Here is a 26,851-nt window from a genome sequence, read left to right as displayed (position 1 = left end):
CCCCTCCCAAGCTACCAGACCATCTGTACCTGGGAAGACCACCTTCTTCCCCTCCCAGCTAAGTCCTTCTCTGCGCTTGGACTAAGGGTGGGAGAGAGAGAACACACGTAAAACCATAAACTAGAGACCAAAGGTTGAATCGTGACTGTTTCTACATCTGCCTCAGAAAGTGAATCAAACTGGCACCTTCCAACTTCACCGTGTGTAATACACAGGGAGACCTTCGGTGCTCTTCAGAAAAGACAAGAGAAACAAAGACAGTAGGAACAAGAACCTGTGAGAAGGGCATGATAAAAATTAAGCTCGAGAGAGAGAAAATAGTACTCCCAAGTCTGAGTGGGGTTCTTAAGTGGCAAGTCAGGACTGTCCCAAGTTCCAGGAAGCAGCCGGGCACATTTTCAGTACGGGTTCCAGTGACACCCACTGGGGTCAAAATCCCATCTCCACAGGCAAGTCTCTTAAATTTCTGAACCCCACTTCCTTGTGAGAAAGTGGGACTACCCCAGAGATGACCCACAGCCAGTCCAGAGCCAACAGGCCAGTCCTGTTCTGAGTAGTCTGTGTCTGGTATTCCTGCTTGAAATATTTCAACCAAGACCCTCGATGCCACCACCTCCCTCCCTCCCAGGGCATGTGTGAGAAATAACATGAACCTCCTCCACAAACTGTGCTACCGTGCCTTAGCAATCTGGTCCCGAAGACTTAGGCAGTTCCAAAGCCCCATGTCACCGCCCGACCTAACTGCATCCGGTCTCTCCCAGCTAGGCCAAAAGTCAGTGATCACAGTACAGGCAGGGCGAACACAGCCAAAACAGAGAGACCTCTCCTCTACCCTTCTAAGACTCTCTCCTGCAAAAGGAGGTACTGCAGGCCCAGAAAATAACCCTGCTTCAACATATCGACTTCCCTTTGAAGAATCCATCACTCATAAAGGAGGCAGGAGAGGTAAGGGTTCAATGTTCAGTTTCCTTTAATGACCCCCATCTCCCTGAAGGGCAGGTACAGGCAACTAGGCGACAGCAAGAGATGTTCACTTGAAGATCTTGCCCTGATTGAAGGTTTTGCCCACATGCTGGAAGGCCCCCTCCCAGGAAAAGTACTCTCGAACCAGCGTCTGGGTCTCCTCGCTGCCAGGATCCAGTTTCCGCCAGGTATAGGACTCGTAGTCCACCTGCCAATCTGGACTCAGCTGGGGAGAGAAAGCCAGGTTAAGCACATGGTCAGGTTATCAGACACCGTCCCACACCTGTTACTTCCAGCTCAGACGCATGTCATCAGATTCTAAAATGCCCGTGACCATGGCAGTCCTTCCTGTGAACATTCCTTGCACTCTCTGAATGCCTACAAGCACAGGAATGAAGGTGGACTTCCCACCCCCTTGCCCCACCCTGAAGAGACAGGCTCCTCCCGTACACCTTTCCTCACCGGAAAGGCAAGCTCCTGGCCTCGGAAGACCCAGACTCCAGAAATGGAGCTGCTGTTATTGGTTCCAAAGAGGATGACACTGGCAAAGGCATTCTTCCTCAGTTTGTCCAACCGCTGGAACATTCCTGAAGGGGCGAGGGAGAACGTGCAGTCTTTAGAATCACATCACCCACGGCCTTGTCCCCCCTCTTCCTCTTCCTCGACCCACTCTCTTCTTACCAGTGATGAGGTTGCAACTCATGAAAGTCTGGGTGAGCTCTTCAGGGAAGCGGTACTCAGCGTACCACAGAGACCAGCCATCCTTATCAAAGTGCTCCCAAAAATACGGCAGGGCCACAGAGAGTGTGTCCTCATTGGAGTACTTGCGCTTAAATTCGTCCAACACAAAGGTACTGAATGGAGGAAAAAAGCAAGGTCAATGTGGAGAAGGTCCCGCTGAAGCAACACAGGGTTGCCAGGCTAAGAGAAACTAAGGGCAGATTTCACTAAAAATGTACTGGTTTAAAGGAAGAGGTCACTGGATTGGCAGATGGGTACCACCTTGCAAGGGAGGAGAGCTAAGGGCATATAACCAGGGGGCCAGGGCACTCCCTCTGCTCCCTATCTCCGGCCTAAATCAGCTAAGCTGGAGGAGGGTAGGACCCATGTGGGCTGGAGGGAAGCCCTGCCCCAAGGAAAGTGCAGGCAACTGCTGCCCCCTGGTGGAGACCCAGAATGTGCACTCCTTCTCCGTGGCCAACCCCTCCAGGGCCCTTTCCCACTGAGTCACTCAGTCCCTGAATCACCCAACTCTCCCCCGCCACCACAGGCCTCTTCGGGTTACACACATCACAGTGTGACAGCCATGTAACTGGCAAACGTTATCATAAGGCCTCCGCCCCAGACCTTACACCCGTGGCCTTGAGTCACTCTGCCCAGGAATAAGCCCAGATGCTGCAAAGCCCTTAGGGTTAGATCCTTGCAGCAACTTGGCACACTGCTGAGAAGGCTCGCTGTGGAGAGTCCCTCCCCTCATGGCAGGGTGCTCTTTCTTTTCTTTCCAGTTATAAAACCACATGCTGACTGAAGAAAATCACTCGCAATGCCAGCAAACAAGAGAACTGATTAGTATGTTCGTGTACTTCCCGCCAGTGGCTCTCCAAAGACCATGTGTGTAGTTTTGTGCCTTTCATCATTTAATACTGTCATTCTACCAGGGATTCTTTTTCACAAATGTTTTAAGATTTTCTACTTATTCATTTGCGAGAGACAACACGAGAACGCAAGCAAGGGGGAAGGTCAGAGGGAGAGGGAGAAGCAGACTCCCCACTAAGCAGAGAGCCCAATGCGGGGCTCAATCCCAGGACACCAGGATCATGATCTGAGTCGAAGGCAGACACTTCACTGAGGAACCCAGGCGCCCTTTACAAATTTTTTTTTAAAGATTTTTATTTATTTATTTATTTGACTGAGAGATCACAAGTAGGCAGAGAGGCAGGCAAAGAGAGAGGAGGAAGCAGGCTTCCCGCTGAGCAGAGAGCCCAATGCGGGGCTCGATCCCAGGACCCTCAGGTCATGACCTGAGCTGAAGGCAAACGCTTTAACCCACTGACCCACGCAGGCACCCTTTTTACAAATGTTTTAATGGCGAGATAATCCTCTACTGTATGAGTGTGCCATAAACCTATTTTTAAAAACCCTTACTAAATGTTTAATTGGCTCAATTATTCATTACTATAAATAATGCCAACAAACCCCAGAGTTAAAAACCATTCCTTTCCCTCTTCCCAGATAAGGTTAAGTGGCGTGACCTGCCCACTGTTAGAATATAGCAAAGCAGATGCTGTCCTTGAACCCTGGGTCCTATGGTCCTTCCCAAAAATACAACGGAGACCTCCTCTGAGGAGCTTCCACCCCAACCATCTGAAAAAGGGACTGGAGATTTTTTTCTTCACACCTTCCTGAGCTGTTAGAACTTCATAATTTATGACCATGTTGTATCCATTTCCCCCCAAATGAGGACAAGCTCTGAACCGCTCTGGAAACAAGTGTAGCTGGAAGGCCTTAAAAGGACTGGAACTGGGACACCTGGGTGGCTCAGTTGGTTAAGTGTCTGCCTTGGGCTCAGGTACTGATCATAGAGTCCTAGGATAGAGCCCTGTGTGGGGCTTCCTGCTCAGCAGGGAGTCTGCTTGCCCCTCTCCCTCTGACCTCCCCGCCCCCTGCTTGTGCTCTCTTGCAAATAAATAAAATCTTGAAAAAAAAAAAAAAGAGCCAAAACCAACTATCGACATATAGTGGTCTTCATCTTTGAAGACATTACCTTTGCATTAAAAATCCTACGGAAGGGGCGCCTGGGTGGCTCAGTGGGTTAAAGCCTCTGCCTTCGGCTCAGGTCATGATCTCGGCGTTCTGGGATCGAGCCCCGCATCGGGCTCTCTGCTCAGCAGAGAGCCTGCTTCCCCCTCCCTCTCTCTCTCTGTCTGCCTCTCTGTCTACTTGTAATCTCTGTCTGTCAAATGAATAAATAAAATATTAAAAAAAAAAAAAAATCCTACGGAAAATCATCTTGCCAGCCCAAAAGAGAACCATAGTAATACTGCTAACTGGTATGAACCTGGGCACCTGGGTGGCTCAATGGGTTAAGCCTATGCCTTCCACTCTGGTCATGATCTCAGGGTCCTCAGATGGAGTCCCACATCTGGCTCTCTGCTCAGCAGGGAGCCTGCTTCCCCCTCTCACTCTGCCTGTCTCTCTGCCTACTTGTGATCTCTGTCAAATAAATAAAATCTTTAAAAAAAAAAAAAGGTATGAATCAATATTCCCAAAAGGATGTAAGTTGTTTCTTTTTTAAACTCAAGTACATTTATGTTTTTTTAATTTTTAGATTTTATTTATTTATTTGACAGAAAAAGACACACCAAGAGAGGGAACACAAGCAGGGAGAGTGGGAAAGGGAAAAGCAGGCTCCCTACTGAGCAGGGAGTCCGACACAGGGCTCTGAGCCAAAGGCAGACGCTTAACAACTGAGCCACCCAGGAGCCTCAGGATATAAGTTTATTAACAATTTTCAGTCTACTGGTGATTTATTTTCCACCCAAAATATACATACCTAATGTATATGAAAATCTCTAGCTAACAATTAACTGGGTCCATGTTACAACAGCACACATAACTCAGGTTAGTTATCACAGCTTATGTACACACACCAAAACTCCTGCTCACTCCTGACCTGTCCGTGTATTAGGTTCAAGGTCAACCACCTCAGTTCAAAAAGAAATACATCTGTAAAGAGAAGCTGCAATCTGGAAGCTTCTTGGTCATGTATGAAGTGCCTAGGCCCAAATTACACGTCTTCCTCCCCAAATGGGGAAGAGCAGTGCCTACTGTGACCATCTGTGCTAGGAGGCTCATCATTTACAAGTCCCCGTGCCCCTATTCTGCCCACCAGCAGCGTGCACCTTCATGCTAATTTATCCCATAAGAAACCATTACAGGGGCGCCTGGGTGGCTCAGTGGGTTAAAGCCTCTGCCTTCGGCTCAGGTCATGATCTCAGGGTCCTGGGATCGAGCCCCACATCGGGCTGTCTGCTTGGCAGGGAGCCTGCTTCCTCCTCTCTCTCGGCCTGCCTCTCTGCCTACTTGTGATCTCTGTCAAATAAATAAATAATCTTAAAAAAATTTTTTTTTTAATTTTTTAAAAATGTTAAAAACCATTACAAGGAGAGCCTGGGCGGCTCAGTGAGTTAAGCACCTGACCCTTGATTTCAGCTCAGGTCATGACCTCACAGAGATAGAGCCCCATTTAGGAGACTGCTTCTCTCTGCCTCCCTCTGCACACCCTCCACAAAATAAAATCTTAAAAAAAAAACCACCATTACAAAACGGGGGAGGGTGAACCCTGTTGAACCCCAACAGACCAACTAGTGAGATGGTGGATGACTTTGGGAAAGGCAGAATGAGTGGGTGAGAAAAGCCGGGAGCAAGGAGAACTACGTGAAGTGGCAGCTGACAACAGAGGTCTCCTAATGGAATTCTAATGAAACGCCAGGGCACTAGCTGAGGACTTGAGTACGGATAGCAGGCAAGTACTGGATGCCCCCTTCTAGGAAAACCAACAAGCTTCCTTTCACTGTATTCTTTTCTTTCAAGAACCCCAAACTTTACTGAAAAGGTTGACAGTGGATGGGGTGAGGACCATCCCATCTTCTTCCTTCTTGAGGAGTTCTATTCCCCCATCTGGGAAACAATCCAGCAGACAGGCACTAGGGAGTCACGGTCACCGTCCCTTCTCAGTGAGGATGTTTATACAGTTTGCTCACATAGGGCGCCTGGGTGGCTCAGTCAGTTAAGCGTCTGCCTTCGGTTCTGATCATGATCCCAGAGTCCTGGGATCAAGCCCCAGGGCCCCACATCAGGCTCCCTGCTCAGCGGGGAGTCAGCTTCTCCCTCTCCTTCTGTCCCTCCCCCACTGCTTGTGTGCACACGCACCCTTCTCTCTTAAATAAATGTTAAAAAAAAATGTACCCAATTCTTGAGGATAAACTCAAGAAGTTGTTTTCCTTGCAAACAAGACATCTTTCAATTTTATATGGACAACGTAAAATGGTCCTAGCTATGAGAGGGGAACACACATAGGCAAAACCCGGCCTTCATGAGTCCCATGCCCCCTTCCCTCCAATATCCTTACCTCTTGGGCAGGTGAGCGAAGGGGTCCTTGGCCTTCGGCTCAGCAGCCAATGCCTGTTCACATTCATCCATCTCCTCCTCAGGAGCAGGGGCAGCAGCCTTTTTCTCCTCTTTCCGCTCAGCCTGGGGCTTCTGCTTCTCTTCCCGAGAACCTTTCTCTTTCCGTGGGGTGTCCTTTTTAGGCTGGCTCTCTGCAAACTTTTTAGCTGGCGCAGAGAAAGGGAGAGAAGTCAGCATCCTGCCTCTCAACATATGCCTCTAAAGGCAGGCAGTGAGCAAGGGAACGGAAACCCACGGGGCGGGGCAACTGTGGAATCTAAGCTCCGCACTGCTCTGCCACCCGCTCCCTGTACGTCCTGCAGCACGAACACAACACTCAGCAACAAACACACACATGCACTACCACTTCTGTACGTGAACACTAAGGAGGGAAAGTACGTATGCCTGTAAAACATAGGACACTACACGGGACAGCCCGCATTCTGTGGGTCCACGTAACCCAGAAGCCTGATGGGAAACCAAGGGATGGAGACTGAGCGAACAGCCCCGAGCCAGGCCACGTGCTCCTCTACCTCCAGACTCACCATCAAACTGGGCCATCTTCTCACAGAGTTTCACCTCCCCCAAGACAGCCCGGAACTGGGGCTGATTAATGCAGGTGAGGAACCAGCGGTTGGTATTGGGGAAGGCCTGGCGGAAAGAAGGCTCCAGGACCTGTCAGAACATAAGGGTGGAAGAAGCAAAGGAGAGAAAGGTCTTGAGGGGTTTCAAGTCAGAGAGCTTTGTTTTTCTCTACACCAAAGCTCCACCTTCCTCTCAACCCCTGAGAGGGCAGCTCCCTAGAACACCATCTTATCCTGGAAGGCTACTTCCCATTTACCCTCCTCTTTTTAACACTACAGTCCAACTTAATGGATACTTGATCCCATCCTTCGTTTACTACAAATCTACCCGGTAGACATGTTCATATGGCATCTTACCCCTTTCACAAAACCACGTCACACCTACACATTCCAATCTTTCTTTTTTTTTTTTTTTAAAGATTTTATTTATTTATTTGACAGAGAGAGATCACAAGTAGACAGAGAGGCAGGCAGAGAGAGAGAGAGAGAGAGAGAGGGAAGCAGGCTCCCTGCCGAGCAGAGAGCCCGATGCGGGACTCGATCCCAGGACCCTGAGATCATGACCCGAGCCGAAGGCAGCGGCTTAACCCACTGAGCCACCCAGGCGCCCCACATTCCAATCTTTCAAATGTCATGTGTCAGGGCACCTGGCTGGCTCAGTCGGTTAGGTGTCTGCCTTCAGCTCAGGTTATGATCCTGGAGTCCTGGGATCAATCGAGCCCCCAGTGGGGCTCCCTGCTCAGTGGGGACCCTACTTCTCCCTATCCTTTTGCCCTCTCCCCAGCTCATGCTCTTTTTCTATTTCTTTCTCAAATACATAAATTAAATCCTTTTAAAAAAAGTTACATGTCAAACTAAAAACAAACAGAGGTGGGGCAACACAGCTACCAATACTCCTTTTGCCAAATAAACAAGGTAACAGAAACTATCTACACATGATACATATTTTTCTTTCACCAAACTTCAGGACCTAGCAACACTTGTAACAAAAAAAAACAAAACAAAAAAAAAAAAAAACAAACCAAAAAGTATTTCAGAATACCAAACAGTCCTTTAAACTAAACTTAGCTTCGCAACAAACTCCTTTACCACCTTTCTTTTTTTTTTTTAAGATTTTATTTATTTATTTGACAGAGAGAGAGAGAGAGAGGGAGGGAGAGAGAAAGAGATCACAAGGAGGCAGAGAGGCAGGCAGAGAGAGGGGGGAAGCAGGCTCCCCGCTGAGCAGAGCCCGATGCGGGGCACGATCCCAGGACCCTGAGATCATGACCTGAGCCGAAGGCAGAGGCTTTAACCCATTGGCCCACCCAGGCGTCCCTCTTTTACCATCTTTTAATTTGCTAAGATCAGAGCGAAAATAATCTTTGTCATGGAGACAGACTAGAGCAGTCAGTTCTATAGTACTGATTCTACAGTATTTAGGTTTTCTTTTCTTTTCTTTCATTTTTTTAAAATGATTTTATTTATTTATTTGACAGAGAAAGATCACAAGTAGGCAGAGAGGCAGGCAGAGAGAAAGAGAGAGAGAGAGAGAGAGAGAGAGAGAGAGAGAGAGAGAGAAACAGGCTCCCTGGTGAGCAAAGAGCCTGATGCAGGGCTCGATCCCAGGACCCTGAGATCATGACCTGAGCAAAGGCAGCGGTTTAACCCACTGAACCACCCAGGCGCCCCTGGGTTTTCTTTTCTTTTCTCTTAAGATCTGTATTTATTTGAGGCGCATGGGCAGCTCAGTTGTTAAGCATCTGCCTTCGGCTCAGGTCATGATCCCAGCCTGGGGTGGAGCCCCCATCCGGTTCCCTGCTCAGCTGCAAGCCTGCTCCTCCCTCTCCCACTCCAGCTGCTTGTGTTCCCTCTCTCACTGTCTGTTTAAAACACACACACACACACACACACACACACAAAACACAAGGGAACACAAGTAGGTACTTTTTGCTCCCAATTATCACACTACTATTCTGGACTAGTATCAGTCCAAGAGCTGCTGGGACACCTGGGTGGCTCAGTCGGTTGGGCCTCTGCCTTCGGCTCAGGTTATGATCCCAGAGTCCTGGGACAGAGCCCCATGTAGGGCTCCTTAGTCAGTGAGGAGCCTGCTTCTCCCTCTCTCTCTGCCATTCCCCTGCTTGTGCTCTGTCTCTCTCTCTCAAATAAGTAACTAAAACACTTTTAAATTTAAAAAAAAAACTTTTTTTTTTTTTTACTTTAAAAAAAGAGGGGCATCTGGGTGGCACAGTGGGTTAAAGCCTCTGCCTTCGGCTCAGGTCATGATCTCAGGGTCCTGGGATCGAGCCCCACATTGGGCTCTCTGCTCGGCAGGGAGCCTGCTTCCCCTCCTCTCTCTGCCTGCCTCTCTGCCTGCTTGTGATCTCTGTCAAATAAATAAAATCTTTACCAAAAAAAAAAAAGCTTTAAAAAAGAGGTACTGCTCTGCATTCAACATGTCATGTTCTTTGACCCAATAACCTCAAGACTAATTACCACCTCACTGGTTTTATAACTTACAAGGAAAAGAAGAACTAAAGGAATTCTCTCTCCCTCTCTCAAACACACACACACACACACACACACACACACACACACACACCCCTCTACCTACAACTAGTCAGTAATGAAGCCAAGAACTGAACCTAGCCTGCCTGCCTCCAAAAGACCTTGGTACCACAGCCGCCAGCCCTACCTCTATCTTCACAACTAAACGCAAGCACAGCTGGACTTCCTCAAAATTATGGAAACAAGCTAAACATCTTCACTGCCAAACAGAAACTCAGGAAACAGAACGTTACCTAACTTCTCAGGAGGAGGGAAAGCAGTCAGGGTACTCAAACTTGAGATCCCTAGTTGTTACCAGACACACTCTCATATCCGAGTCCTTGGCAGAATACAGGTAACCTGGAAGACTCATCACTTCGTTTCTACCCTCCCTCCCTCCCCTCTGCCAACGTGATTCTTTATAAACGTCACCTGTTTATAGAGCCACAACAGGGTGCAAACAACTGTGATGTCAGCCAGCGTCACACGTTCGCCCACCAGGAAAGTCCTCGTCTTCAAGTGAGCATCCAGTAGGCCCAGAATTCGCCTCACTTCCTCCTTTGCATTCTCTGTGGCCTATTGATTTAAAATGATCAAAAACTTAATAGCGGGTACCCATCCCTTTCCCTGCTCCCCACCCCCAGCAACAGAACCAAGGTTGGTTCTGTTTCATTTCATTTCATTTACTAAATTCTGGCTCATCCCCATCCCCTCTCAATGTAGTCAGATCCGAGATCATTCCAAATGTATGACAGATGAAGCTCTCGACACCAAATTTCTTCATGGTGGAGTCTAGATGAATTTCCCACTACACTGACCTAGTCCTTTATCTTTGGATTTTAGAAGGGACCTCAGAGATCACCTGGCTTAACCACTCCCCTACCATTTGGGATAGCTTTTCTACAGCAGAGATCTCTGACCACTCACAACAGGCACCACTTCCAGTGGATCTGTGTGACAAAGAACCCAGATACCATCAACCACAGTGCTCAAAATTCACACCCCGACGATGAGGTCTTTAGTTATCCACGTATTCTTAGCATCTCCTTTTCTCAATCTATTGTATTTCTTACTCCCTGACACTCAGGAGTTGATGCCATCCCTGCCCTTGGCTTCTCCCCCAGTCCCAAGGCTTACCTGCTTGTTGTGGTGCATGATGCCCAAGGTGGGGAAGACCCAGGTACTGGCTGGGGGCACTATGTCGCTATCAGCAAAGCTCACCCACTGCACCACCTGGGCTGCTGCCTCGGGAGTACTTCCCCGCAGCTCCTCATTGCTCACTGCAGAGGCAGAACACAAAGGTCAGAACTTTGGGGTCATGCCAACATCAATCCAAGTCTATGAAAATTCCTCTTCTACACACTCCAGCTCACCCTCATCCTCTCCTACCTCCTTCATTCCAGATCTTCCCATTCCCACACCCACCGCAAATTACCATAGTAGGCAATGGCATTGCTCTCGAACACACAAAATCCATCGTCACCCTCAAATGCTGGAACCTGGGACAAAACAGTCAAAAAGATAAGTAAAATGCAGAAAAATAAGTCAAATTCACAGTAACTTTTCACTAGCCAATCTCAGGAACTCAAATCATTTTGGATGAAAGTTCTTACATAAGGCTGACAACCCTAAGCAAACTATTCATAAACACTACTGGTACTAACTCTAACCCATGAACTAGAAATATTTAAGTAATTTGCTATACCTTACAATCTAAACTCTCATAAGAAACCCCAAAGATTTAGGTATTATCAGATGTCTGTATAAAATCCCTCAATCAAATAGGCAAAAGATCAAAAAACCAAGTGTCATATCTCTGTCCATGTACCTGAAAAGATGGCTCCCCACACAGTATTTGTCTCCTCTCTGTTTAGCAAGGTTATTTGTGGATCTCTGTAAGCCCCGTGGTCGGCTCAGGGCAGATACCTGATACATTTGCATCGAAAACAAAAAAACTCTCTCCCACAAACACAAAAAAACCTGTGAATTTTATAACAATCACTGGACAGCTCTGCATTACTTCTAACTACATGGAAATCTACATTTATCTCAAAACAAAAAGAACTTTAAATCACTGAAATGTTAAAAAAAAAAAAAAGTTATATGGAAATCTCCCTTTTAAAGATGGAGACCATCTTCAGAGTGAGACAACCTCAGGGCTCCTTGAGTTCTTGGGACCAAAGACCCCTGTGCGCTTTCTTACTTACCTTGCCTGCAGGAAATTTACGGAGAAATTCAGGGGTGCGGTTGGTTTGGCCAAAGTGGAAGTGGGGTGGTGCGGAGAGCACGCGGACCTGAGCCCCGCTGTACTGAGCAGCAATGAGAGCCTTGAAGGCCCTCCAGTTTTCAGGATATGTGTACAGGGTCTATGGGGAAAAGGAGGGTGGTATTCATGAGTAAAAAGGTCCCAGTCCTAAATGTCATCTCCCAGGATAAATTCCCTGAATTATTCCCAACCTGTTCAACTCACTTTTACTCCCCCGGTGAACCAAGCTCTCTAGTATCTGTCATGTGTAATCAGATTCCGAAGACAGAACTACACACCAACTGCTAAATAAAGCTTGCTGACAGGCTTGACCTTCCCTAAGGAAGGACATCTCTAGAAGCATTCTCACCTCAAATATATCTGTCCAGAAACCCAGAACTTGTAGCTCCCTCAGACTCCACCCGCCGACAAACATACACTCCTCCCTGCCAGGAGCCTTGGTTTCATTCATTGATGGTTAGCGAGTACCTGCCTACTCCACTGCTGAGCCGCGCACCCCTTCCAAAGCATCACCCTTGTCTCTCACACACCCCGACCGTTTCCAAGTTCCCCTCAGAAGAGCCACGGAGAAACCGAACGGCATCTTCTCTTCCTAAACCAACTCGTTCTCCGCAAAGGACCACTCCTCCTTGTCACGCGTCCCGTCCCCCCGGTCCTGTCCCGCAGTGAGTTCCCTGGCGTTGCCTTCTCCTTCTATTAACCCGGCCAGCACGTTCTGACTCCACCGTCCGGAGAGTCCTCCCGTTCCCAAACCTCCCCGCGGGACGACCCTCAACCGGAGACAACCGTACCTGCCCACAAAGACCCTCCTCTTCACCCCGTCCCTGTGGCTGCCCCACAAAACGGTCGCAAAAGTTCTGTCAACCTGCCCGGATCCCACGTCTCGAGGCGGCAACGAACCCGAACCCCTTTCTCAGGCCCCAGACGGCCAGGATCCGACATCTCTTTTCTCCTCTACCCGAGATCCTTCCACCTCTTTGGCCTCCAAGAGTCCCAGCCTCAGTTCCCCTCCGGGGCCTGGAAGCCTTGCACTCCAACAGTACGGTCTCCAGACCCCGGATCACTTCCCCACTCTGCTCCAGAACTCCTCTGACCCCGGAGGGCCCTATTCCGGCAGAGGATGGCATCGGATACCGCGACCCGGATCGCCGGAGCCGGCAAACTTACCCCAGCCGCCATGGTGATTCCGCAGAGAAAGGGGGTGGGGCTTTCGGCGCTGCCGCAAAGTAAGCCGTCAGGGAGAGGAGCGGGGGAAGGGGAGAGCCGTGGAGAAGCAGCGGCCGCAAAGCGAGGACGCCACAGAAGGCATACGCACGACAGTTCTGTATCCCGTGGTGGCTGAATTGGAAAAAGAAGGGGGTGGAGCCTGCTGGTCTGCGCAGAGAAAGCTCGCGCCTGCGCAGTGGAACTCCTGGCTGTCCCGCCCCTCGGGCCTGGCCAATCCGAGTCCCGACGTGGAGGTTGAAGGCGCGGAGGGTAAACTGTGAGAACCAGCTGGAAAACCTCCCCTTGTCTGCGACGTGGCCCAGCTGCCAACTCCGCGCCAGCGCCGGCTCCCAGAGGCCTTTCCCCTCCAGCTCGGGAACCCGCGGTGACTGGACGGACATCCTGCCGGGCCCCTAACATCAGGACTGTGGGACCCTCACAGGAGCGGAAACAAGTCCTGCGTGGATAAGTCCATTTGTTCCCGCTCTGGGTTTTTTAGAGGAGAGGATGAGTAGCTAACCAGAGCCCAAGTCAGAAACCCTGCCAAAGTGATGTTTCCTCCCATTAAACCACCCTGCGGCTCTTCGATGCGGTCCTGCAAGAAAGGCCCTGGTAGCGGGCCTGCAGCAGTAGAGCGCCCTGCGGCCGGGGAGTGCCGAAGGAGAACACAGGCGCATCCACGGCGCATCCCTTCCACCCGTCACCCTTAAGGGCTGCCAGTTTACCCATGATTGGCTGCCCTTTACCCACGCTCGGGTCGGAAAATGTTTCCCCCATTTTAATCAGAACGGAATGAACTCGGTTAAGTGAGAGAGTGAAGAGCCCTGAACCCGTTTCAGGCCATCACCATGGAAGTCCAGCGGCAAGATACACGGGGAGGCAAACTTGGTACTTATGCCCGGTGCTGCCCCAGCCGCCCACCCGGCACTCCCATCCTTCAGGAACTCTCCGGAGCAGGCTCCGGGTACAGGGACACACACACCATCACAGACGCTCGCTGCAGGTTGTGATAAACGGTAGGAAGGAAACAAGCCGAGACCTATTTTAGGGTAGCCAAAGAAGACGCGTCTGAGAAAAGGCAGTAAGGTCTGGGGAGGCAAAGTACTGAGTGCAAGGGGGATTACTACCAGTTGGAAATTAGAGGAAACTAGTGTTCATGAAACTAGCAGCTTTATTGCCTGTCACAGTCCCTGTCTTCACTTCAGGAGGTTCCGAAGTGCTTGAGGGAGGAAAACCTGTAAGAAATGATGGAGGTCAGGGAACAGGCCTTGAGAATCCTGGACTGGGGTCACGGTGAGAGTCTGGTCAGCCTGGGAGGCAGAGGCCACAAAGGTCAGGAGCGGCTCTGCCTCTGGCCGCTGTGCAGCACTGCTCAGTCCTCTCAGCTCCTGGGTGACCTGGGCCTCCACGGCCAGCCACTCCGCGGTGCCATCTCCACCTCCGCCTCTCTCCTTGGTTTGCTGCTGCAAGCGTCGCCGGGCCCGCCGCCGCCCCTGCCACACTCGGTGCCACAGGGCACAGCGCCAGCTCACAGAGCAGAGTGACACCCCCTTCCCTGTCTCACCCCGAGACCCGTCTCCAGCTGCCTCGAGTCCCTTGGGCTCCTGCTCTGCCAGTGCTGCATGGCCCGACTGCCCCTCTTCTCCAGGGGCGAGCTGCTTTCCGGGCATCTGGGGTGGCTCCCCTGGCTGCCCAGGGCTCTGCCCCCAGTCCTGTACCATCTCTCCAGCCTCTACAACCATTTCCTCCACCCCGTCTTCACTGTGATCCCCGATACATCCCTGCTGCTCCTCCTGCCCCTCCTCACAGCTTTTTTCCTGTCCATCTAGTTTCAACCTTTTGCTTGTCCCTCCCTGAGGAGACTCAGGGCCCCCCCTGTCTGACCACAGTCTCTTGGTTCCCTGTTCTATATGGCACCCTAACGCTTCCCTTAATACCTGGGCCAGGGCAGCAGTGAGCCGGGCGAAGGGGACAGGGGGTAAGGGGATGGGTGTTGCAGACAGCAAGGAGCTAGGGGAGCTGGGCTGCAGAAGGGGGAGCAGCCCCCAGTCGCGGCCCCGGGAGGAGCGGCGCTGGTACTGGAGGCTCCGGCAGTAATTGGCCGCCGCCCGGCAGCTGATCTGTAGGCGCCCAGCTACCCGGCTGGTCACATTGGCTGCCACATTGTGACTCAGGTCAAAGGGGTCCTGGAGATTCATGGGGCCAAGGCGCAGACCCTCCCAGCGATCAGAGGGCAGGCCCCCTGCCACAGGCAGTGCCTGACCCTCCCGCAGGGACAGCAGTGAGCCACGAAGATCCCAACAAGAGACGCAGGAGAAGAACTGGGCTAGCAGAGAACCTGGAGGAGGAGGAAGACCAGGCAGAAGGCGTTACTCAGAGGCCAGAAATGAAATAGGCCTGCACTAGACACATTCTCTACGAACTTTCTTTTCCCTTCCAAGGAGCTCAGAAGAGTGTCAGAAGCCAGACTTCTTTGATCTTTATATAAACAAGAGGTCCAGCCTCGCTCCCCCCATGCCCCGTGTCCCCAGCAACCTCCTTCCCCAGATGCTGCTCCTTCCCCTCACCAGCAGTGTAACCTTGAGCAGCCACTTAAGTGCCCCAAGACATGGCTTCTTCATCTGTAAAATGGTATTAAGGATACTAGCTATCCCGCGAGGTTGCAGGGCGAACCATGCCAGGCCAACAGTAACTGCTGGATATGACCTATAGTCGTGTTTAACATCATTTATTAATCCTCCAGCGGGCTCCCCAAACTCACTGAGGGGCTCCTTATTGGTGCTGGGCTCCAGTCTTGAGGCATCCCTGGGGAAACTACAGTCCCAGCCATCAACCTCCACCTGCTCACCCTCCCCTGCAAAGGAAAAAAGGTGAGGGTCAGCCCGGAAGCAGGAAGATTTGGGGGTGACAGCAGAGATCTCATTCCTGGGGCAGCTTAGCGTGTCGAAATGAGACACAGAAGAGGAAAGCCAAAGCTAACAAGAAAAAGTGGGTGGCGGCCAGGCCACTGTACCTGCTTTCTGGGTGAGCTGGGACACAGTGGGCAACACAGGAGGGTCCCTGGTCTGAAGGAAATAGATCACGAGCAAGGTCAGGGCGTAGTTACTGAGGAGGGGGCCACTTCCTGGGTAAACAAGAATTCCAGTTAGATTGGAGATGCATCTAACACCCTGGTTGGTTCTCTCAACCCTCGTTCCTGTACAAACCCCCCTCTCTTCCCCGAACCCCCACCTTTGCCCCAACACCAGTTTAACCCCAAGTCTGTCCTGATCCATTCTCACCTGACAGCCCTCGACCCTGAGCCCAGCAGCGCAGGGTGTACACCAGGGGCCGAACTCGCCCATCCAACTCCGAGCAGAGACTCAGGAAGCGAGAGTTATGCAGGGCCAGCCTGGAACAGAAACAAGGGCGTCAGTGCTGGGGAACCCTCTGAACAATCACCCCAGTCCTTGTTCCAGGCCTGCAGAACGGGGGTCCAGCTGGAATAAGGCCAAAAAAGGGTTTCCCAAGTGTTTGCTGACCCAGTCATGTGAACGGGCAAGAAAAGAAAGGGCAAGCAAAAGGACGTCACAAGTGTTCAGGAAAACATGACATCCTATATGCCTGTCCTAGATAGGATGTTAGAGAAGGGTTTCCTTACAAAACTGCTCAAAGCCTTTCATATGCAAAAAAACAAAGACTGGAAGGGAGGGAGAAAGATAGAGGAGGGAGGGAGAAACTGATTTGCATCGAATTTAGCATTTCCCAAACTTATTCAACACTTGAACTCTCTTCTAAATCCCCTAAAAATAGTATTCGAAGGAACACACTTTACATTCGTGAAAACGGATGCCAGACAGGAGAAAAATGGCAGAAAGAGGCATGGGACCCAACTAGGATAATCTCGAGGTTCAGCTAGTGCAAAAGCTTCCCACCCCCAGGCGCTCTCTTCACCCATCCCAGAGTGCTCAGCTGGACTTCCCCAACCACCCCCTATACAAAGGTACCGGTTACTGAGGGAGACGTCACCGTGAAGACCTGAAGGCCGATGGCAAAACTTGACCACAGGGCGTCGGGCAGTGGGCACAGTTTGGACTCGGTACACTCCAGGGACACAGCCCCGAAGAATGGATCCCACCAACTCCAGCATGGCTACTCCCTCTGTTTTCTCCCCCCTCAGGGCCTCTGCTAGTTCCAGGGCCTTCCCCAGGTCCCCCTCTCCCGGGTCTTCCTGCAGTGGTGAGGCTGGAGGCAGGGACTGGGGAGAGGCAAGGGTCTCAGAGGCCAAAGCAGAGTCCGGAGTCTGGGGAGCCAGTGAAGAGGAAGGAGTTTCAAAATCCAGGGCTTCTGAGTCTTGGGGAGAAGGAGGCTGTGAGTCTGGAGGAGAAGCCAGGGTACAGCCCAGGGCTTGAGGATCCAGTGGTGATGCAAGGGCTGAGTCCAAAGATGGAGGAGACTCAGGGGCCTTTGGGGCTGGCTGCGGGCAGAAATGGGTTCAGTGAATATTCACCTCTCCTGCTGTCCCCCATCTGGGCAACATTCCCCAGAATATATCTATTACTGCTTATATGCTAGGTTCCATTCCAAGGACTTTATATATATTAACTCAGTTAATCCTCACAACCCCTTTTAAAATTAAACATAACTTAAAAAAAAAAAGATTTTATTTATTTTTTTGACAGAGAGAAAGAGAGCACAAGCAGGGGGAGCAGCAGGCAGAGGGAGAAGGAGACTCCCCTCTGAGCAAGGAGCCCCATGTGGGACTCGATCCCAGGACCCTGGCATCATGACCTGAGTGAAAGCAGACACTTAACTGACTAAGCCACCCAAGTTTCCCTAAAAATAACTTTTAGTGCCACACAATAAATGGTCTATATTCTACCAAGATGCCACTGTCATGAAAGATAAAAGGCAGAGGAACTGTAAAGGAGACTGAGGGGCCAATGCTAGCCTGGGACTGGGCAGCTGATGACTGCAGGCAATGGACTGCAGACTGAAATCTCAGAACATTTTACACCTGCGCCAGGGAACACATCCGTCCTTGCTAACGGTACTGTGGCTGTACCCAAGGATGCCTTTGTGTTTCCCCAATAGATACTGGACTATTATGGGCATCATGTATGCTCTCAAATGACTCTGAAAATATGAAGTGTGTGTGTGCATGTGTCTATATGTAGGCAGAAAGAAAAAACAGACTGATAAATTTTTTATTTTTTATTTTTTTATGTATATATGCTTTTTATTTGACAGAAACACAGCAAGAAAGGGAACACAAGCAGGGGGAGTGGGAGAGGGAGAAGCAGGCTCCACACTGAGCAGGGAGCCCAATGCAGGGCTCGATCTCAGGACACTGGGATCATGACCTGAGCCAAAGGCAGACGCCCAACAACTAAGCCACGCAGGCACCCCTAAATTTATTTTTTAAATAACCCTTTTTGTGGTGCCCCTGGGTGGCTCAGTCAGTTAGGCATCTGACTCTTGGTTTCGTCTCAGGTCATGATCTCAGGGTTGTGAGGTCAAGCCCCACATCAGGCTCTGCATTCAGTGTGGAGTCTGCTTGAGATTTTCTCTCCCTCCGTCCCTCCCTCCACTAGAGCCCAATTTCTCTCTCTCAATAAACAAAATATTTAAAATAAGGTAGGGAGTATATGAAAACTCTGTACTTTTTGCTCAATTTTGCTGTGAACCTAAAGCTGCTCTAAAAAAACAAAGCCTATTAAAAAAAAAATACTAACAACACTTTCCTATTCCAAAAGCAGAATCAATATATTAGATGTTAGAAAATACAGGGGCGCCTGGGTGGCTCAGTGGGTTAAGCCTCTGCCTTCGGCTCAGGTCATGATCTCAAGGTCCTGGGATCGAGCCCCGCATCAGGCTCTCTGCTCAGCGGTGAGCCTGCTTCCTCCTCTCTCTGCCTGCCTCTCTGCCTACTTGTGATCTCTCTCTCTCTGTCAAATAAATAAAATCTTTAAAAAAAAAAAAGAAAATACAGATAAGTAGGGGTGCCTGGGTGGCTCAGTCATAAAGCTTCTGTCTTCGGCCCAGGTCATCATCCCAGGGTCCTGGGATGGAGCCCCACTTCGGGCTCCCTGCTCAGCAGGAAGCCTGTTTCTCCCTCTCCCACTCCCCACGTTTGTGTTCCCTCTCTTGCTGTGTCTTTCTCTGTCAAATAAATAAATAAAATCTTTTAAAAAAATACAGATAAAGACATAACCGCAAAATTACTTTATGTTCTCTCATATATTTCTTTTCCAAAATACAGTATTATATACACCTGTATATAAAAACAGAAAAATCTGTTTTTCTCCTATTCCCAATGCCATATATCCTGTGTCAATTCATATTCATCCTATCTATTACCCATCTAATACATTCACATTTCTGCAATTACAATAACCCTTTCGGGTTCCATTACCGCTGTTTCACAAAGGAGGAACTAAGGCATGAGGGAGATGGTGCTCGCCCAGAGTCCCATAAGCATCCCTACCAACTCTTCCCAGATGCTTCCCCAGTCACTCACCTGGGACTCTTCCAAGTCACCCAGATCCAAGAAGAGGTCAAGATCACAGCCATGGACATCAAAACTGTTTATGGAAGAGCCAAAAGGATGGACCACACAGCCTGGATGCCGAGCAGAAAATAAAGGCCGAGCGGCATTAGAGAGGAGTGTGGGGTGGAAGAACACAGTGGGGCACAAAGAACGAGGAACAGCCAAATAAATGCCTCTACCTGAGGGAGAACTGGGGGATCGGGGATGGGGGATGGGGAGGGAGGACGGGGAGGGAGGACAGGGAGGGCTCAGACATGATAAAGGAAGTGACTCACCGGGAAAGAACTCTGTGAAGACCTCTTGCATCAGGGCTACCACGAGGCTCCGAAGCTGTCGCTCAGCCTCAGACAACTCCCTCAGCCCCACGAGCTTCACCATTTGTGCCCCCACATCCGGGGCCTCAGCTAGTGCTTTGGCCAGCTGGTCACTGTCAGGGGCTGCTCCTTTGGGGGATTTGGAGGCCGGGCTCTGGAACTCTTTCTGCTCCCGTGGTCGGACCCGCAGGCGATGTCCTCCCAGGGTGTGCTGGGGCTGCGACAAGACAGCTTCCCGGGTCCCAATGTCCCCCATCTCCACAATAGCAAACACACCCTGGCAAACCACAACAGAGGCAAGGATCATGGTTTTGGAATAAAAAATCCAAACACACGGTTTGACACTGAGTGGGATTCTTTGAAATGGGGACCACCCTATGAATTGGGAAGATCTGCTTAATGTTTCTGGAACAGGGAACATATTAGAAAAACAATTCTCTCCCTCACTCCCATCCCAAACATTTTACTCCCATCCCAGTCTGCCTCTGAAAATGCCATTTTATTTATTCCACTCTCCCCTGCTCTTACCAATGACATGATTTCGCTGCTTATACTCTGAGGCATCCCCTAACTTTTCCTTTTAACTTAATTAGACCTTTCAGTGTTGATTTAGAATCCATATAATGAGCTGTGCTAGGTGGAAATATAAATACACCCTACCTTGAATAGACTTCCTATCTAGAAATAGCAGCAACATGACATCGTGATGCTATGATCTGGTTGAGTTCCATGATATTCACTGGGAGATAGATTTTTTTCTTTTCTTTCTTTTTTTTTTTTAAAGATTTATTTATTTATTTATTTACAGAGAGAGAGAGAGAGAGAGAGAGAGAGAGTTAGTTCACAAGTAGGCAGAGAGGCATGCAGAGAGAGAGAGAGAGAAAGGGAGAAGCAGGCTCCCTGCTGAGCAGAGAGCCCAATGCAGGGCTTGATCCCAGGACCCTGAGGTCATGAGCTGAGCCGAAGGCAGAGGCTAAACCCACTGAGCCACCCAGGCACCCCTTTTTTTTTTTTTCTTTTTAAAGCAAAATGTTACCAGGAACAGGAAAAATACGACTGCCTTGGGGCAAAAGTCCATATCCTTTCACATTCTCTTCAGTAGTAACGACAGAGCCTCATCCTGCTTGTAACAAGGTATGTATATTAACCAAGACAGTGTGATACTGGGGTGCCCGGCTGGCTCAGACCTTGGAGCCTGCATCTCTTGATCTCGGGGTCTTGAGTTCAATCCCCATGTCGGGTGTAGAGGTCACTTTAAAAAAAGGAAAAGATGATGTCTGGGTGGCTCAGTGAGTTAGGGCCTCTGCCTTTGGCTTGGGTCGTGATCTCAGGGTCCTGAGATCGAGCCCCGCCTCGGGCTCTCTGCTCAGCAGAGAGCCTGCTTCTCCCTCTCTCTCTGCCTGCCTCTCTGCCTACTTGTGATCTCTCTCTCTGTCAAATAAATAAATAAAATCTTTAAAAAAAAAAAAAAGGAGAAGAAAATAGACAGGGTGACACTGGCACAAAGACAGTCATTCAGAGGAAGGAAATGAAACAAAGACTCCATAAATTAAGCCCATAACTCTATGGTCAACTGATTCTCAACAAAGTTGTCAAGTCTGTTCAATGAGGAAAGAATAGCCTTCCCAACACATGGTGCTGGGACAGCTGAATAGCCACATGTGGAAGAACGATATTGACCCTACCTTACACCATATAAAAAATTAATGAAATGGGGGGTAGGGGGGACAAGGGGGAGCAGCCTCCCCAGCACACAGGCTTAAATCACACATAAGGAGTGATAAAACATTCTGGAAGGATGCGTAAATATACTAACAACCCCTAAATTCTGTACTTTAAAGGTGTGAATTTTATGCTATGTAACTCACAACTCAATCGAAAATACAAGCACAGTGGTGGGGGGGCTGTGCCCTTTCTACCCTCACTTCCACCCCACGCCAAACACGACAAAGAACCATAGTGAAACCAAGGAGAAAGGAAGCCACTTGGACCTGCCCAAGCCAGTCTTCTGACTCTGAGGATTCACACTGCTCACCAGACTGCAGTTCAACCACAACTAGGCAATCAAAGCCCCAGCTAGAAATCAGGTATGTCTTTGCCTGGCCTCATCTTTGCGTGCACATTTCTCTCAAGAAACTAAAATTCAGGGGTGCCTGGGTGGCTCAGTGGGTTAAGCCTCTGCCTTCGGCTCGGGTCGTGATCTCAGGGTCCTGGGATCAAGGCTCTCTGCTCAGCAGGGAGCCTGCTTCCCTCTCTCTCTCTGCCTGCCTCTCTGCCTACTTATGATCTGTCTGTCAAATAAATAAATAAAACCTTTAAAAAAAAAAAAAAAAAGAAACTAAAATTCAGAGAAGTTAACATAAGTTGTGACTGCCTCCAAATAAGGGCTTAATCCCCCAAATCTCCAACGTCCCAGTGATTCCCTCAAGGAAATGCTGTGGAAATGAAATGAGATATTGTATGTAAACCATTTAGCACATGATTGGGGCATAATTGCTCAATAGAAATTTTAGTCATTATTGTCAAAATAATTAGAAGCCTCAGAAAGATGGGGTTTAAGTTCAGAAAAAAAGGTCATTCTCAGGGCACCTGGATGGCTCAGTGGGTTAAAGCCTCTGCCTTCGGCTCAGGTCATGATCCCAGGGTCCTGGGTTCGAGCCCCGCATCGGGCTCTCTGCTCAGCAAGGGGCCTGCTTCCCCTCCTTCTCTCTCTGCCTGCCTCTCTGCCTACTTGTGATCTCTGTCAAATAAATAAATAAAAATCTTAAAAAAAAAAAAGGTCATTCTCTACAACTGAAACAAATACAAACAAAAACAGGGATACTGAGTTTTCTGAAAAAGGAATCTGGGGCATTCATTGCCAACTGCCCTCCCAATATATATTTTGCCTTTCTTTCTTATTAACAGAGTCCCAAAGGTTCAGAAGGGCAAGGTGTCCAGCTTAAAGAACTTCATTTCCCAGGCTTGCCTGCAGCTAGGGGTAACCATGTGATAGAATCCAGGCCAATGAAAAGTCTAATGAAGAGGGCCCTGAGAAAGATATTTTCCTGGAAAGTAAAGCAAAGCAGGGGAAGACAGCACTAGCCTTTTATATTCTATCCTTTGGACTGCCCCTTTCTCTTATCTGAAGATGTGCAAACAGCATTATCACAACTAGGAAGAGAGAGCCAGGTGCCAATAACGACAGAGCAGGAAAACTGTAAAGTGCTGGACTGCCCAGGACTGGACTTCTTGTTAAGGAGAACAATTAAACCCCTTTTGGTAAAGCCTCTGTGGGTCAATTGCCGAATGTGAGCTCTAAGAAAAACACACCCAGCCCGGCCTAAGAGAAGACGTGGGCTACCAAAGCCATTTGGAGTCACCTAAGCCACGCCTACACAACCAGAGCACAGTCTCAGAACTATAATATGATGACACAACAGAGCAATACAACAATGAACTTCTTCCAAAGAACTAAACAGAAACCGAGAAACCACCTGCGTGGAAGACCAAAAGAACTATAAAGAAGCAGCTTATTTGTCTAGCACTGTCCAGAAGACAGGGTAATTTGACCAACTAATTTCAATACCTCTCACTCTAAGTTAATAAACTGCTAGCTGGTTTATAAACCAGTCCCTTGTGGGGTTAGGATAGATCTCCCGAGGCTGTGGCCTTAAAGCACCTACTTCATTGTAATACTCATTTAACTGTCTACTTTATTCACTAGACGATGAGCTCTGACCCTGCATGGGCCACATCCATCCCATTCACTATGGAAAACATAGCTCTTAGGCAGCTGGGTGGCTCCGTCAGTTAAGCACCCGACTCTTGGTTTCAGCTCAGGTCATGATCTCAGGGTCATGAGATCGAGCTCCATGTCAGGCTCCATGCTCAGTGTGGAGTCTGCTTAAGATTCTCTCTCCCTCTCTCTCTTTCCCCCTCTCTCAGCTCACAAAGCTGGACTGGTCCAAGTACTGTGGTGTCCATCAAGGAAAGGCCCCACAAGGCACCAGCTGAAACAGGGCTGCTGGTTTCTCTCTCATTTCTTTTTGGATGTGGCACACTGGACTCATTCTTTACCCCAAGAGCCATTCACTCTACCTTGTCCTTGTCCATGACAACACTGGCCACGGGTCCAAATGCCTGGAAGTACTGAGTGAGCTGAGCAGAATCCACATCCCGGGGAAAGCCACTGACAAACACACTTCGGAGTCCCTGGGCCTTTCGGGCAGCTCGTAGTTCTACCAGGTGCCGGTGCTTCCGGCCCCCCAAATGGGCATCTAGGCTGGGTCCTGCAAAGATAATCGCAAAACAAAAATATCCAAATCACTCTTCAGTGTACTTACATGCTGGATTTACCTAAATGCACTCCTAACTCCTACTAATCCTTCCAAGCCACAGAAAGTGTGACCTTTGAATATACAAAGTCCTGGCTCTTTTCACCTTCCTCTCTTGTCCATTTGCCTATATAAGATATTCTAAGTGGTCCCCAGGAGAACTAGCTACAAGTTTTTTTTAAACCATCTCTAAGTACTAGGTAGAGCAACAGCTGCAAATTATAAAAAAAAAAAAAAATTAACAGGAAACTTAGCCCGATCATATACAGAAGAACTAAACAAAGCAAGACCCTAGACTACTCCCTCAAGGATGGTCTCTAGGTATGGTACAGAGATTGCAAGTGCATAATTTGAGGTCACACTGCCCAAGTTTAAATCCCAGGTCTGGTAAACTGTGTGAAATCTTGGGCAAGTTACTTAATCTCTGTGCATCAGTGTCCTGGGTCACAAATTGAAGATATTAATAGTACTTACCACAAGGGTCTTATAAAATATAGAGTACCTGGCACAGTCTGATAACATGTTGAACATGGGAAAAGTTAGCAATTATTATTTTTATTAAATTCTGGGTCAGCTGTTTATTGTCACCAATGTATATGTTGGACCAGGGAAGACTATGCTGGATTTTTGGCTTGCCTCAGGGGACAAATAGTGATAACGCCATTCACAAAAAAAAGAACAGAATATCTTGTTTAGGGAAGATCAGGATTCCAGACTTCAGAAGTGGAATTAGAGGGCGTCTGGGTGGCCCAGTCGGCTAAGCATCTGTCTTCGACTCAGGTCATGATCCCAGGGTCCTGGGATTGAGTCCTGCATGGCGCTCAAAGCCTGCTTCTCCATTTGCCTCCCCCCCGCCAACCTGTGCACGCTCACTCTCAAAAACAAATACATCTTTAAAGAAGAAGAAGAATTTGAGGTTTCATGGAGTTCCCTGCGCTGTCACACAAGAACCCTGTCTACTTTGCCAAACCCACCTCCTACTCATGCATGCCATGCTCCTTCGTATACTCCTGCCTTTGGGTAAGCTCCTCTGTAAGGCTTCCCTTCGTTAATTACTACTTTCTCTGTGATCCTACAGCTCTCCAAACATATCTATTGAGCATTGCAATTGTCTCCACCTCTCAATGGTGGGCTCCTTCATCTCTGAATCCCCTCACCCCACCCGAGAGCCCAGCAGAGTACCAGACACAAAGGTGGCGTCCGACAGATGACAGTTTAAGAGGGAATAAGATAATGAAATTTTCGTTGTGGAGATTTCGGATACTAGGAAGGAGGGGGTAAAGTGGTGGGACTTCCGCCACTCTCCAATCCCTTGTACAGGCGGAGTGAAAACGGAGACGAGTGACCCTACCAAACGACTTGTCAAGAACTATGACCTATAACCCTAACTTTCGCTAGGACCCACAGACAAGAACTCACAACCACCCCCTCACAAGCCACCGCTTACGGTTGGCTGTAGTAACGTGGCAGAGGCAGCAGCGGAAACCCCCACGGGGCAACGATTGGACATCCGAATCCAATGCCGCCATCGCGACTCTCCAGTACCGACAATACACAACCCGTTCTGCTACCGCCGGAACTCACGCCTACAAATCGCAAAGCGCTCCGAAGCAACTTCCGCCAGCTCATAGGAAGTGACGTAGTATCGACCATCGAGCAGGCACACTCCTCCGGAAACAGCTCCTTCGACTCAGGGTTCCGCTTTCATCCCCGTTAAGTCTCTTCCACCAGCTTCAGGAAAAGCCGCCCATCTTTGATACTTATCTGCATGCTGTAAGCCGATTGGTGTGCTCTGAGCCATTCAGGCGTTGATTGGCCCAACGAATCATGAATATTCATGAAGGCGACCACAAATGCCGGCACCGGGGCCCTTTGAAGTCAACCTGCTGTTTCCCTGCTGCTCGGTTAGGGGGCGATTCCGCAGGTATCTTCCCTCTAGGGGCGATAGGCACCCGCGGCGCTCCATCCTCAAACCCGTATTTACCCGGCGAATAAAGGCGGAGGATGAGCAGACTTCACGAAGCTCAAGGCTGTCCCTGGACTCCCGAGTTCCTTAGGGCTGCTGCTCTCTCTCTGCCCTCCAAATGGGTGCTCTGCGACCACTTCCCAGCCCGGTTAGGGAGCTATTACCCCACTGGGCGCCTCCCAGACTCCACTCAGCCACAGCCAGATCTCTGCGGCCCCGTGAGTCAGGCTTTCCTTCCGCAAGAGTGGGCGCCGGAGTCACCGGCCCACCCAAGGCATGCGGTGGGGCCTACTACCGCCTTCCTATGTCCAGAGGCACCGGCCCACTTCAAGGTATGCGGTGGGACTCACTATGCCTTCATTGCAGCGGAGTGAGGATATCGTTCAGAGGATATGCTGCTTTCCCCAGACGGGTATAAGTGGTCAGTTCCTCCTGATACTGCCCAGGTGTAAGCTCGGAATGGGGAGAGTGAAGGGGCTGTGGAGCCCCCAGGGGCAGAGAACGGGATGGAGATGACTCAGAAGGGCTAAGTAGCTCCTGCTGTGGTTATCGGCCCACAACTCTGGACTGTAAAAAGCACACCTGACCAAAGGCAAACACTTGAAGGTCTATAACCTTAAACAATTCCCAACTGCTGAGGCTGTTGCCCTACAGGGAAGGAAGTGCAGAAGGAACACAGAGTAAGTTTAACTTCACCTACATTACATTACATTACCTGCTCAGGCTTCTGTTTCCCAAAACCAAGAAAGCAGGAGACGGTTCTAGAGTGGGCCCCACTATCAAGGCAGGTGCTGAGGCTGGTCTCGGGAATCCTTGAGCAGCAATCTGTGCAAATACACCACAGAGCTGGGTGGTAAGAGACTGCAGTACCCCCCCCAAGATAGGCTGCATCTTGCCCTGGTCTCTAGCAACTCCCAGAATTTTCTGAGATGAGTAAGTGTTGGGAAGTAGAAAGAAAAGCACCTTCACACTTCCCTTCCTGTGGAAGCCACCAACCATCCAAAGTCCT

The 26,851-nt window shown here is 49.5% G+C and overlaps 2 protein-coding genes across 2 annotated transcripts; both read right to left on the bottom strand.

Annotated features, from left to right (window-relative positions):
- Positions 1 to 952: 952 nt before the first annotated feature.
- On the bottom strand, positions 953 to 12,931 carry LOC111149990 (eukaryotic translation elongation factor 1 gamma). The gene is made up of 10 exons (XM_022507289.1): positions 12,679 to 12,931; positions 11,453 to 11,611; positions 10,681 to 10,744; positions 10,383 to 10,525; positions 9,678 to 9,821; positions 6,678 to 6,807; positions 6,095 to 6,299; positions 1,645 to 1,817; positions 1,426 to 1,550; positions 953 to 1,189 (listed from the first exon to the last, which is right to left on the bottom strand). The coding sequence occupies exons 1-10, from the start codon at positions 12,688 to 12,690 to the stop codon at positions 1,031 to 1,033; spliced, it is 1,314 nt and encodes a 437-aa protein (XP_022362997.1). The 5' UTR covers positions 12,691 to 12,931; the 3' UTR covers positions 953 to 1,030.
- A 939-nt stretch (positions 12,932 to 13,870) lies between these two features.
- On the bottom strand, positions 13,871 to 25,485 carry LOC111149988 (terminal uridylyl transferase 1, U6 snRNA-specific). The gene is made up of 9 exons (XM_022507288.1): positions 25,324 to 25,485; positions 23,641 to 23,831; positions 19,522 to 19,837; positions 19,217 to 19,317; positions 16,704 to 17,173; positions 15,999 to 16,108; positions 15,731 to 15,841; positions 15,479 to 15,571; positions 13,871 to 15,055 (listed from the first exon to the last, which is right to left on the bottom strand). The coding sequence occupies exons 1-9, from the start codon at positions 25,403 to 25,405 to the stop codon at positions 13,914 to 13,916; spliced, it is 2,616 nt and encodes an 871-aa protein (XP_022362996.1). The 5' UTR covers positions 25,406 to 25,485; the 3' UTR covers positions 13,871 to 13,913.
- Between the last annotated feature and the right edge of the window lie 1,366 nt (positions 25,486 to 26,851).

Source organism: Enhydra lutris, unplaced genomic scaffold, assembly GCF_002288905.1.
Source record: "Enhydra lutris kenyoni isolate GAN:26980312 unplaced genomic scaffold, ASM228890v2 scaffoldscaffold22, whole genome shotgun sequence".
In the NCBI taxonomy this organism is placed as follows: domain Eukaryota; kingdom Metazoa; phylum Chordata; class Mammalia; order Carnivora; family Mustelidae; genus Enhydra; species Enhydra lutris.
This window is presented reverse-complemented; position numbering and strand designations above follow the sequence as displayed.